The sequence below is a fragment of the Rhamphochromis sp. 'chilingali' genome, assembly GCF_963969265.1.
Source record: "Rhamphochromis sp. 'chilingali' genome assembly, chromosome: 16".
Lineage (NCBI taxonomy): Eukaryota > Metazoa > Chordata > Actinopteri > Cichliformes > Cichlidae > Rhamphochromis > Rhamphochromis sp. 'chilingali'.
The window spans coordinates 9,251,674-9,266,049 of NC_137943.1; the positions used below are offsets into that span (position 1 = coordinate 9,251,674).

The window sequence follows — 14,376 nt, forward strand, 5'->3', positions numbered from 1 at the left end:
CAAATATTTCGGAAGCTCTACATAGCTTTACTACAATGGGAAGCTAATGCTTATTTTGAAGCCAGAATTGCTAAAAGCCTTAATGTTTGAAGAATACTTTCAACACAATAAAAGTGCCTCTAATTTTGATTTCATATTAGGAAAGACCTGGAGCAATTCCCTCTCCAAGCAGAAACAAGATGAAATTATACCTGCACATGCTCAGCAGGATTCTCAGTCTGTGTGTCTCTGCCGCAGGCTCATTTTACTATGGCAGAAGTTTTGAACAAAAAAGAAAGAAAGACAAAAAAACTACACTGAGGTATAAAATCTAATTTTTGAATACACAGTATTTTTCTTCTGCTGTCGAAAGTTAAAGGTGACTGCAGCAAGTTAATCTTTAGGTTCTTGGTTAAACAATAACTTGAGCAACTTATCCAAATATAGTCTGTTGCTAGGTAACATACAAGATTTGATCTGGGATGGTAGATCTGCTGTGGTAACACAGGGCTGCAATTACCCCTGAGCCACATGGGCACAATGTAAGCACCTTGTACTCTACTAACATTTTAGAAAGAAAGCTGTGTTATCTCAAATGCGTCCATTAAAATAAAGCAGCTGATCACTGAATACTTTATAGTATAAAATCTATTTGAGTTGAAACAACTTTGATAGAAAGTCTGATGACATATATACCTGTAGGTGATTGCATAAGACTCATCTGAACTAAAAAGCTTCTATAAAAACAAAATTTAAAAAAGCACACAACTTGATGCCAGATATCTAAAAGAATTTAAACTAACAGTATATACATTAAGAGAAAACACATGATTACATGTTTACTTTAAAGCATGTTTTTATTCTAATATTTTTAGTGCCACTGTTACAATTGTCCCCTGGGGGTGTTTGTTACTTAGTGTAAATTCTTGTGTTTAATGCATCATAAGACCGACTATGTAAATAATGGGGTTGGGTCACATATATTTTATGTGACAATGTTGTACGATGTCGTGTTGATACAGGGACACCAAATAACTTTTTATTAAATAAACTAAAACAGTCTGGGAATACATGAAGAAGAGGGCCGATTTCATGCATCGCCATTTTTAGATAACATCGGCTTAACTGGTTGGTGATTGCACTGAATTTATTTCACATTCTGCGACTGATTGCAACTTGTGGTGATTTAATAGTTGCCCAGAGCTCGAGGATGTTGCATGCTCACAACCACTTTTAATCGCAAGGCAAGTGCACAGGTCGCCTAATGAGAGGCAACCAAAATAGTTACAATTTGACTTGCTTGTTGACAGCTTGCAAATAATTGCTGTCTAACTTATAAATGCAGATGACTGCCAACATTTTGCCTTCAGTCTAAATGAGTCTTTGTCACTGAACACAGCTGGCTGCCAGTTGTATTCTGATTATATTCCTATACAACAGTAAGGTTCCCAAGTATAAATGTAATAATTAAATTTTCTGTCCATGTAGACGGCAACAGATACATGATTTTCGATTAGTTATCAAAGTTAAGTGCTTTATTATCAGAAAGAGATGGCATGTAATTACTAACTATCCCCCATTCAGTTCTTCCGCTGGTCCAGTTCAGGTTGGCAGGGCAAGTGGAGCCTATCCCACCTGTTTTAGCGTAAAAGGTGGATACACCAATCCAAGCCTGTGATGGACAGGACAACCACCTATGGCCAATTTAGAATCACTAGTTAATTTAATGTGCATGTCTTTGGATTGTGGGAGGAAGCTCGAGTACCAGGAGAGAACCAATCCCGTCTTTAAGTGATGACGTGATGAATCCTGCTTTCGGGCCCAAAGTACTCAGCATTTAATAAGGCTGTTGTGTGCTTAACATGTTTTGATGCGTTGTATCTTCTTCTATTTAATCCAACAAGCCCCTACAAACAGTCAGTGATCACTGTCGGCCTCTCTCAGGTTTTATTACCTCTATTCATTTTAAAGCTCAGTTTTTAAAACCTTAAGATATAAGTACAGCTCAGCCCATGCAGCACTTTATTAATGACTAACCTTGTATTGTGGATGGATTATCTCAGTTGTTCTCCTGACTGAAGATCGGTCCGTTTACAGCATCCTGCCATGCGATTGCATTTGTCCCTAACCATCGGGAACCCTCACATTAACTTTTATCGAGTGGGAAAAAAGTTAGCGTTCATCCTCCAATTTCACTGTTTATGTTATGCTAACATAGCTGTGTCGCTAGTGATCACGTAGCACATCGTGATATACCAGCTAGCCAAACTTCAGTTACCCTACAAACGTCACTGCTGTTTATTTTCCTGTCTTCATTTATGTCAGAAGTGATAACAGAGCTGTATGTCTTAATTTGTTTTGTAAATCCCACAGTCAGAACATACATACAGAACATACAACATTAGGGTTGCCTACTCCCTGAAAAATAAATAAGGGACACCTCGTGGCCAGGGCCGGGCAACCCAGTTGTCTTCACCCTTCCCAGTGTGGTAGCTCTTTTTTTGTGTGTGAAATTATTTTTTAATCATTTGACTTGAATTTGATTTAAGCAGATGCATGTTCTTTGTGATATGACCATATGGGAAACAAATGATCATTTAGCCATTTATTTTTAGCTCAAAATGACAACATTAATACAATAAAACAGGTCTCCTTCTTAAACAGAAGCCTGTCATGCTTAGCTTTTGAGAATATAAGTAAATCTTTCTTTAAAAGAACTCTGTCCCGCTTAACTTAAAATTATATAAATTAATAGAAAGCAATAGAACGAAAAACATTCTTGTAACAGTGCACATATAGTGCATTTAGTACAATTGGCTTCAGTTGAGGTATTATTTCAGCTTTTCTAAAGCTAATCAGCTGCTCCTGTTTGTAAACCCGCTTGTTCCCATGATTACGCATCTTAACTCATCATCATTATTCATCTATGTATTACTTTTATGTATTAGTCATCTATTTGTTGTAATCATCTATCCTTGCAGTTGTTTATTACACAAAATAAATTATATTATCACAGTTCTGGCCACATAGCGCTGATATTCACTGCACATGCCCATATTAACCTTAACCAGAGGGTTTAAAAACAAACAAACCAGTGTTTACATACCATATCTGCTTCTGCCGTGGCCTGGTGGACAAAAAATTGGTTAAGGGTTCCCCGAGCTTTCACGCCCCTCATGTTCTTCATGTGCCCACCATTAGAAGCATGCCTATGGAAAAAGTGCGCCGGCACACAGTGCAGTACGCTTTATAGGTGTTATCGTGCACTTTTCCAGCCAGGTGTTTTCCTTTTCCCATTCCTCCCTGTACTTTTGCAGCCTTTTTTTTTCTTTCTCTGAGTGATCAAACATTGCTGCTCTAATGCTGGGCTCACACTGTGTGATTTTTGGCCCATTTTGAGCCGATTTTTGAGTCGTGCGACCGATTTGGCGATCGGCCCGATTTTGGCCTTCATCGTGCATCGTGTAGTATACGTGGGGTAACGAGAAGCGATTAACACCTCACGACCAGCTCCCGATCATCAATCGCTCGTGAGGGTGTCACCGCAGCTGCTCACACTGCTCACGCGCAAACACGTAAACGTCTGTGAAAAAGATGGAGCAGCACGGCTGTGCAGCGTGTGATCTGGACACAAGCGATGGAGGCACAACTTGTAGAACTTTGGAAAGCTCATCCGAGTCTTTTCGATGTGGCATCACAAAATTATCACGACCACAACAACCGTGAAAATAGTTGGATTTACATTGCTGCTCAATCACAGCTGCCTGATCAATGTTTTTCATTAGCAATTTAGCAAAGTTGATGGTGGTGGTGTGTCTGTGTGAGTGAAAGACGGAGAGAGAGAGCGAGCAAGCGACAGATTTTCTGTTATAACCAGTGTTGGGACTAACGCGTTATTAAGTAACGCGTTACAGTAACTACGTTATTATTGTGGTAACGAGCACGGTAACTAGTTATTATGCTAAAATCAGGAACGCATTACTCGTTACTGGGATTTAGATAGGGTCGTTACTCGTTACTTCGTGTGGTGGCTATCGCGGAGCTTCCACAGATTCAGTAACATTAGCAAGTGGTGGAGGCCCGCAGGTGGATGAAGGAAAGGGGACGCAGAAGGAAAAGAGACCCGAGGCGGCCGCCGGTCCAAGTGTGAACTGAACTTCAGGTAAGAAGTTATGACCTGCAGTCTCTCTGGGTCAGATATGAACCAAGTTTAGGTGGAGTTTATTTTCGTTATTCTGACTTTTTCCGTACTGCGTGCTAGCTAGCATGACGGAGTTTCTATACAGCTGGGTGGGTGCTATGAAGCTAATGATGTTGAACTTTATTTTGTTCATAAGTTATTAGAGTTGCCAACCGTCCCTTCTGGTATTCAGAGAAAATATTACGCGTTTCTTATTGAGGTGAAAAGGAACAGTTTGTCCCGTAATTCAGCTACAATGAAAAAGGCACAAAGCTGGAGTTATTCTGTGTTTACGCTGCACAGCTGCCTCTTCTTCTCTCATCCTCTCCCCCTCCCTCTTATGGAACTCCAAAGTGTTCAAAATTAAATAAATAAATAGGTCAAGATGAAATAAATAACTATGTGAATAAATAAGACACAGATATGTAATGTGAGAATGATATTGTGAAATAATGGAACACATTTTGAAAACAATGCTCATTATTGTGAAACATATTACATTCTGCTATATATATTTTCTTATTATTGTGAAATATTATTTCATGGTCATTATTTTTCACAATAACAGAGATTATTCCTGAGGCATTTTATTTATTTCCAGCCGTTTATATTCCAAAATGACCTTTTTTCAAAGTCAGTCTTTATTTCAAAATCCCGTTTTTCCCGATGGTCTATTTATTTCATAATGCGACTTTTCAGCAGAATGACTTTGTCTGTCAATCAAGAAAGACAGGGCGGAGCCAGTTGTGTGATTGGTTGCTCCTTTACTCAGACATAAGTAATAGCACATGAATTGTCGATTTAGGTTTAATGGTGCAATGCATCTCCTATGCAGCTGGCGGCAGTATGCAGCTCAAAATAAACTTAAGGCACCGACAAATGCAAAACACTGGGCGCGAATAACGTTACAGGTGTATCAATTCTTGTGAAGGGCATGGCTGCAGGAAACAAGTCCGTTTCTGAGTTACTCAGAGAACTTGCTAACCGCTTAGATTGAACGTCTTCACCTCAGTCTGCGTATTGCAGCAGTGTACTGGAGATGAAGTGGTCCCTGGTCCAAGTTCTCATCACAACCGCACAGTGTTAACGTTAGCAAATGCTAACGCTATCACAGCTAGCTCCACTCCACGAAACGCTGTTCAGGGTAAGTAACGATATGTTATTATTGCTTGGTTAGTCTGTCTGTCTGGCAAAAATGAGCTTTTTAAACAGTTTAGTCACAGATTTTTTTTAATACTGTTTTTTATCATAGCAAAGAATTCTATAAATTAGGTAAGAGAAAATAATTGTCTTCTGGGTTAATGTCTGTATTACTATTTACATTGTTGTAGGTAATAGTTATTCATGACTGTTTTAAAGTGGCTTATCTTCTGTGCTAATATGGAAGACAAGTAATCTATGTGAAAGAAAAGAAAGCAATTTTAGTTCAACGTAGTGATTTTGTAAGTGGGTATAATTTGAAAATGCTTTTACTAGTACAGTGGATGTTCTTTAAATATTTAACATTTAAAGTGTGTGTCACTTTACAGACTCCAACTTCAGTTTTGGTTTGGTCTCACCGTTGTAGGTCATAACACAAACAAGTCGTCAAGTCAAGCAGCTGAGGAAAGGGCTTAAGGAAACCATGGTATGGCCGCTTCTGACAGAAAGATCAGACATCATTCCTCCTTTCTTACCAAGGGAATCAGAGACTGCTCCCTGTTGTGAGGTAAGGTCAGGTCACATCTTTTAACATCTGAATAGTAAAGCTATTTGGTTAATTTATGAAGGATGAACATTAATTGTTGACACAAAACACCAATATACTGTTTTGTATGCTTGGGTTAGTTGAACAGCTGGGTTACATTTAATAAAAATACACCTAATGTTGCTGATGCTCTTAAGACTACAAGATAAGTAAAGCTATAAAATGACTGTGGCCTGCCACAGAAGATGAAGATGAGGAAGAAGAGGAATGCTCTCGAGGATAAATGCAGAGTGGCAGGTTACCGTCGGTCCTTCATTGAAAATGGTAAGTCTGCTGCGATAGGTATTTTGCCATTGGTTTTCTCTGATTATACTTTGGTAAATTACATACAGTCCAGTGATCTTGGGTCATTAACAAAGTACACTATAGTAGAGCTGGGCGATATGAGATTTTTTCATATCACGATATTTATTTTTATTTATTTTTTTATAAAAAGGACAAGAGCGGTGAGGTCTATCGCAATAGTTTAATTTTTCTATTGAGAAAAAGTTATTTCGCAATACATATCGTTATCGTTCTATCGCCCAGCTCTACGCTATAGTATAATTTTGTTTTGTTATTTGCTCCATGCAATACATAAGAATGGTGGCATTATCAGTTGCACTAGAATTGTATGTAGACTACTTTTAGCTTTGTTAACATAAAAATATCTATAAAAGCTACAACAGCAATTTGAGTGGGGCAAAAATGTCTGGTGCCCTGTATGTAAGTGGTCATCTTTTATGGTATTTCTCCATAAAAGATTCAAAATAATGAATATAGGATGTCATTATAGTTTAAAACAATCTTCTGTTGCAGCATCTTGTGCACAACAAAAAGCCCTCATCAAGTTTTGGACAGGATGGGAAGTCTTGCCGAGAAATGACTGTGGAAGTGGTCAACAGCAATCTTCCAAAGTCTTCCACCGGTTTTGAAGTACTACGTCTTCCTGCACACTACTGTACCTATGAGTCATTTCTAATGGATATTCAGGTGTGTCTCAACTCTACTGACTCAGGTTTTGGTCTGGTTTACGATTGATTCCATAACCACATGGTAAAATTAGACCATTTCTTCTTTCTTGCATCACATTACTGTACTCGGTGTTCAAAGAAACGGACAATCTAGTGAGTTCTAGTTCTTTTTAATACACTTGACAGTGAAAAATACAGAGTACAGGTGTGCATTTATGGCTTTTTTAATATAAACTGATGAAGAGTTCAGATATCAAAATCAGTTGTTCACTGTACATTATAAATTACACAATATGTTTTGTTTATACTCGCTACTGATACAAAAAAAATTTCTAGAAAAAATTATTTGAATTAAGATGTTACACTACTCTACTGTGTTCATTGTATTAAATCTGCTCAGAGTTGACATGTACTGTATATCCAACCAAGAAATGAATATCATTAAAGTGACAGCTGTATAAAACAAATCCTGTTTTATAGCCACTCACTGTTTTGTTGAAAATGAAATTGGTTATGCTGTTTTGAGTCAGTATTAGCTACAAAGCTGTAGAAATTTTAAAAAAAAAAAATCCTCCTGACATAGAAACTGATTAAATGTAATAATGTCTTTCTACAAGTGATTTTGAAGTATTGGTAGCACAGCAGGGTCTTGTTTATTCAGTGCATCTGGGAGCTGAATCTCAGGAATGGTGATCTCATTTGATGGGCAGCGATTATGTTGTCCTGTCCAGTCCACACCATAATCCTCATCAACCTGAAAGAGCATGCACATGTTTTAAATCTAAACTGAAGAGGTGTTTCCTGCAGCTGTTCCTAGATGGACTTATTGAGTCTGCCAGGGCCTATGTGAGTTGCTTAGGCATTGGCTACCAACTAATTATTCATTCACCCATTCTAGGTCAGGATTGGTTCTCTTCAGGTATAACATTTAACTTTGTTTAAAGTATTGCCATCTATACCTGACAGGTGGGATAAAAGAGAATGGCTTGGGAGGCGCACAGCAAATCTCAAAGTTTTCCAATTAATGCTGAAAGAACCAAGGATGTAAATGTATTCTTGTTTTAGCTTTACCGAAGACACCAGAGAAAGTATATCTATAATGCTGCTGAAATAGACAAAACCATTTCAATAAACTCGCTATTTAACATCAACCTTGTTATGCGTTATCAGAGAACAATCAACTGCAAACAGCAATGAAACATTCAACTATGTACTATTTAAAGCACTAATGACCCTGTTGTCTAACAAGATGTGATAAGTAAGTAGACTGTGGAAAGCTGGTGGGTCTACTCTCTGTGTAAAAGGTTCCTACAGGCTCCACTGACCCCAGTCTCCGAGTTAACACACTAACAGCTAACACTGCTAAACGTGTCTCAACGCCGAGATGGCGCCGATAGCTTTAGCCGTAGCTGCCCCACTTAGTTTAGACAGTAACAAAAAAAAGTAAGCGATAATAATTCATTGTCAAACGTCATAATTAAGGTCAACACCTAAACAATGCTGTGTACAGAATCACACAGGTGCTCAATTACAGCATAAACTTACCTTAGACCATCCTCCGTCATTTTCCTCCTAATTGTGCTCGGAGACACAGAAAATGTATCGGCAATTACCCCGACGGTTATCCCGGACAGCACTAAAGTCCTGAGTGCTGCACCGGGATTTCTAGACGTGGACGGCCAACATTTGAAGACTGTTCTTCCTCGGCGTATTCCAAACGAACACGGTGCTGAATTGATCTTAAACCTTTGACAATGCTGTCATCGATGCGAACATCTTGAAGAGCAATTATCATCCCAAGCATTTCAGAAACATCTAAACGACTCAAAACAGTATCTACAGGTAAATGATCCCTCTCTATCTGATTTGCTTAAATGAGCAGAACTGGCTGAAGTTCACACCAGTCCGCCATCCTCCGTGACTTTTGACCTAGCACGCTGTTGCTAGCTGCAGTAGCCGTCCGCGGAGCCGGTATCCAGGAAAACTAGTCGATGGTAAACGATAAGCCAATAGGTGCAAAGGTCCAGCCCACTTACATTGATTGACAGACAAAGTCATTCTGCTGAAAAGTCGCATTATGAAATAAATAGACCATCGGGAAAAACGGGATTTTGAAATAAAGACTGACTTTGAAAAAAGGTCATTTTGGACTAAAAACGGCTGGAAATAAATAAAATGCCTCAGGAATAATCTCTGTTATTGTGAAAAATAATGACCATGAAATAATATTTCACAATAATAAGTAAATTTATATAGCAGAATGCAATATATTTCACAATAATGAGCATTTTTTTCAAAATGTGTTCCATTATTTCACAATATCATTCTCACATTACATATCTGTGTCTTATTTATTCACATAGTTATTTATTTCATCTTGACCTATTTATTTATTTAATTTTGAACACTTTGGAGTTCCATAGCAAAAAAGCTGCTGGTCATGATATGGTTTGGTTATCTGGTGAGAGGGAAACATGAAGATGAAACCAGGAGATGTCCTTACTGAATCATCAGAGCTGAGCAGGTGATGGAGAAACAGGTTTACCTTTTAGGTGACATGAATGAGTTGAAGGGAGGTTATGAACTGTTTCTGAGAGACAAATAACACCAGGATCCTTTTTTAGGTAGCTGACAGCTGGTAACTGTGCAGGGGCGGGTCTAGCAAAGTGTTGCCAGGGGTCCATGTAGGGCATTAAAAGGGAATGGGGGGCACAAAGAAATACTTTTCTTTCTTATTCTCATTTAAAGTGTCTCGCTTTTAAAAAATAATTATCTGAATCTTACGACAAACGATTGATAGATTGATGCATATATACCATCAAAACAGTGAACATCACTGTCACAACAGTGTTTATTTTCATTCAAAGGCTTTATGATTTTTCCTATAATGGTGGGCCGGTCTCTAGTCAAAATGCCCGGGCCAATTTTCTGTCCCAGTCCAGCCCTGTATGCAGCTCATCTGCAGTCTGGTGTTACCTACATCTTCCTGTTCAGAAGACAGAATTTCTGAGTTCTGAGTACAATCGAAAGCACCACGACTGCAGTTTTTGTGTTGGATGTAAAAGGCGCACATGACGTGGGAAAGGCGTGGGATTTCTCTCGTGGAAATATGCATTATACATTATACATTATATTTTCCTTTCTATTGGTAGGTGGCACAGTGCACTTGTGGCAAGTAAGCAAGCTAGAAGACTGGCAAAGTTATGGAAGAAACACATTAACAAGAGAATTCTGAGTAAAACCAAAGTTACTTTCCCTAGTAACTAGTTACTTTGAAAGTAACGAGTAACTTGAAGTAACTGAGTTACTTTTGAGAGAAGTAACTAGTAATCTAACTAAGTTACTATTTTAAAGTAACTTACCCAACACTGGTTATAACCTTCATTTTATGGAGGCACAGTGTGCGCACTCAGGTTGCATCAGAGCATCGGGCCGTATAGTGTGAGACCTGCATCGTGACCTATCAACTTCTAACCCCTGCGAGTCAATCGTGCAGTTTGAGCAGGAGCTGAATAACGTGACTGAAAAAATCGCACAGTGTCTGCCCAGCTTTAGGTGACTGTCATCCGAGACTTGCACCGCAGTGTCGGCGTTTGTTTCCCTGTTGGCCATGCTTCTTTTTGTGGTCATCTGTTGTCTTCCGGTATTTTCTCCGCAAGTGACTTTTCCTCGACCAATGAGATAAGCGGTAATCTGAATTGTCATACTCGAATTGTCATAAGTGTGCTGTCAGCTCATTGGTCACAAAGCAGGAGAGGGGCTGGGAATTATGTTTTCAAACAAAGCGTTAATTCCATTAACATTTATAGACTACTTTTGATTCTCACTGTATTACGGGACAAAGTGCGTCCCTTATTAGCTCAATACGGGACGTGTACTTTTGTTTCTAAATATGGGACAATTCCGTTTTTTAAGGGACCGTTGGCAACCGTATACAACATACAATATTATATATAGATGAAGCTAGCGAGCTAACTCCCTGCTAACTTCTAACGCTGTTAAATTTCATAAATTCAGTTTTCATGGATGCCTGGATGTTAAACCTAATTGTTACACCTGGTAAAGCAGCCACACTGATCATTTTATTACAGATGAAAGAATTTAGACAGTTTTTAACTCTCAGTGATGCCGCAGTGATTGTGTGACTTAGGGACATCAGACTTAAAGGCCGGATGCAGGCACAGGAAGAACGTGTCAGCTCCACACAGAAAGGCCCCAGCTGGCACATCTGAACCCAGGACCTCCTTGCTGCACCACTGACTTGATAACTTTGCAGATAATTTTTCTAGAAGTTAATAAACAATCTTATTGTATAACTTTAGCTGGAACTAGTGAATTTGGATCTTTTATTGCCTAAAAGCGTTGCTGATGTTTGCTGATCAGATAATCTATTCTCTAACTAATCATTTCAGCTTCAGGGGAAAAATAGATTCATACTTGCATCTGTTTTTATTATTGCAGTGTGTGTGTGTTTTGTTATGGTTCTGACATCGAAAATACCAGAGAGAATTTATGATTTTACGCCCACTTGCTTTTGGATTCAAGAAGCAAACAGAGCTGAGTCGGCTGAGCGATCATCTTCATCCTCCTCCATCCTATTGTTTTATGTTCACGTAATTTCCTCCACCAGCTCCTCGCTCTTAGTCATGCAACTCCTTCCTGTGATAATCCTGTTGATTACAACCAGAGGAAAGTGATTTTTCTTTTTTGTTCTAAACTAATCTCCACCTGTCTCTGTCTGTTCTTTTTCCTCCAGTGCACTCCCATTGTTGGCCATGGATTTGTGTTGGACAAGTACAAGTGCCAGTGCAGGAGAGGATTTTACCATCCGAGCCGAGTGGCGCTCAATGGCTTTAAAAGTAGGTTACAAAGCTCTCTGTAATAATAATAAAAAAATGCATATTGCAGTGAGCTGTCAGATCAAAACTTTGAGTCTTGCAAAAGCAAGCTTCTGGGAATTATGGAAAAAAGAGGAAAACAACCACCTTTTTTGAGCTGACAGTCACACATTTTGTTTGAAATTCTTGTTACAGCTTTGAAGGGGTATCCTGGGGTTTGTGAGGTTATGAAACCTCAAGCTCCAGTCAAGGGAGTTTGACTGCTCTTATGTTGAAATGTCTACTACGTTTCTATTCTGAGCTCCAGTGGGAGCCACAGGTGGCATTCGAATCACAGACCTGTTGGATTGTGTGACGGCTGCGTAGATGTAGAACACAAGGTGGAATAAATTAGAATAAATGTTTAGTTACATTTTATTTGACCATTTGCCAGACGGTTACTGTTGCTATGCCTGTCAGGTTTTTTGTTCTTAAAGGGCGTACGGTGGCAGTGTCACAGTGTGGAGTAGAGAGGACCTAATGCAAGACTCTGCACACTGAGGCAAGCCTTTGTGGCCGATGAAAAGTGCCATATGAAACATGAACATGCAACCAAAACCAGAAACCAAGGTGCAAAAATAGGAGGAAACCTAACAGATGTTTTCACAAAGAACAAAACTTTATTAAGTACAACTGTTCAACTGCTCCTTCACAAATATTTAATCAACTGACCAGAGCAACTCAATGCATTTAGGCATGTAGACACAATCAAGACGAGCTGGTTAAAGTAGCATTTCACAAACTGCTGATCTACTGGGATTTTCCTGCATAGTTGTCTCTAGGAAAAGTATCATAAATAACCACCTCTTACAACAGTGCATGCAGAAGAGCATCTCTAAATGCACAGCACATTCAAACCTTGAAGCACATGCAGAAGAAGACCACACCAGATGCCACAAATACGAATTCAAACAGGATCGCCAAAATGGGAGACTGGAAAATTATTGTCTGGCTTCATGATTCTCAGTTACTGATGCAACTTGGTTGGAATTTTGAGTAAACGACGTGAAACCAGTGATCCATTTTGCCCTGTATCTATCCATGGTTCAAGCTGCTGCTGGTGGTGTAATTGTGTGCAGGGATGTTTATCAGCACGCTTTTGGCCCCTTAATAGCAACTGAGCATTATTTAAACACCACCTGAGCATTGTTGCTGACCACATAGATCCCTTTATGAACACAGTGTCCCCATCTGCACAAATCGCAAAGCTCCGATGATCTTAAACTGACTTTTTGAACAGGGCAGTGAGTTCACTGCACTCAAATGACAGATCTTAATCTAGTAGAGCACCTCTGGGGTGTGGTGTCAATCTGACGTAAATCTGCAGCAACTGTGTGACGCTATCATGTCAATATGGACCCAGATCTTTGAGTGATGTTTTCAGCTCCTTGTTGAATCTGTGCCACAAAGAATTAGGAAAGTTCTGAAGTCAAAAGGGATCCAATCAGGTGCTAGCAGGTTTGACCTAATAAAGTGACAAGTGAGTATACACAGAGGTCTGATTAGGCAATAGACATAAAATGGGAAAGCCACAGGTGTGCATAATCACTACAGGTGAACGTAATCAAGGCAATCAGACAGACAGGAAACATCTAACCTAGACATGGGAAAAAAAAACCTTCATAGTAAAACAGCAAATAAGAGAACTAATACAGATGTAAATACTAACTCTTAATGAGACGTCAAACTAGGGAACAAACAGGAACCAAGGCAGAAACAGAGAAGGGAAATCCAACGAAAACACAAATCAAACTTTAAACTCTAACAGCAAAACAGAAACCCAAGCTTGAGACAGAAACTCAAATTCAGAGCAAACCCTGGCAGTTTGACAGTTTAGCTCCTCTGAAACAGCATCTTTGACCTCAGATGGCCGTAAATGAAATAAGAAAGCTGTATAAGCATATTACAGGGAACATATTTATTTTGTTTTCTATTGATTCTAAGCTCAAAATAATCATATATCATATACTGAGCCTTAGTTTATCCTGTGTCTGAAACTATTTGTTTCAGCTCGCTTCAATCACGCTTTCTTTGAATCAGCTGCCCTTTTTAAAACAAAAGGTTTGAACAGCAGGAGGGGTGGGCTACTGTGTTGTGTGCCTGAGATGATCACTTTAAAGATATCCAATCTCACTGACATGATACAGAGCCAAGATTAGAGCGCTTAGAACAGTCTGAAGTCTGAGCTTCTGGCTGTGATCACATTATTTGGCATTTTGGTCATGTTTAATATGTGCATCCATCATTGTTACAGAATGACAGAAAATAAGGAAAAGCATGACGTCTGTTTTATGTAGCTGAAAGCACATAGCTAACAGTTACCTACCTGATATGATGCTGAAAGATTATGACCGGTGCTTGTGGACCAGGAAAAAAGGGTCTCACCAGTTGCTCATGCAGTCACTCAGCACATCCAGACTTCTAATAATAGAGATTCAGAGACAGTAAAATTATAAAAAACTGTCTTGTAAATTTCAATAAAGATGCTTAAAATAAAAAGTTTGCTAAAAACACATTTGTCTTTTACCTGATAGCGATGCCAATATTTCTTCTTTTTTAGTGTGCTCTTGTTGCTTCTTGTTGAAAACATTCAACATTTAACAAACTAAAGATGCATTTAAAAGGATGCTTGCAAATAAG

General features: G+C 38.9%; 1 protein-coding gene and 1 long non-coding RNA gene across 7 annotated transcripts in view; one reads left to right on the forward strand and one right to left on the reverse strand.

Annotated features, from left to right (window-relative positions):
- The window catches only part of LOC308412703 (metabotropic glycine receptor-like), a 112,243-nt gene that overhangs the window by 54,151 nt on the left and 43,716 nt on the right, over positions 1-14,376 (forward strand). The window contains exons 1-4 of one of the 6 annotated variants that reach the window (XM_080907232.1): positions 4,508-5,303; positions 5,689-5,867; positions 6,705-6,878; positions 11,616-11,718. In XM_080907232.1, the coding sequence (XP_080763358.1) occupies positions 5,784-5,867; positions 6,705-6,878; positions 11,616-11,718 (361 nt within the window). In that variant the 5' untranslated portion in view covers positions 4,508-5,303; positions 5,689-5,783. Of the gene's footprint in view, positions 1-4,507; positions 5,304-5,688; positions 5,868-6,043; positions 6,171-6,704; positions 6,879-11,615; positions 11,719-14,376 lie in introns of those variants that run through there. The other 5 variants (XM_080907231.1, XM_080907233.1, XM_080907234.1 and 2 more) reach the window with 5 other exon arrangements.
- LOC308412705 lies at positions 7,014-9,235 on the reverse strand. Its single transcript, XR_013974614.1, has 2 exons — positions 8,405-9,235; positions 7,014-7,613 (listed from the first exon to the last, which is right to left on the reverse strand). It is a non-coding gene; the product is annotated as an uncharacterized lncRNA (long non-coding RNA).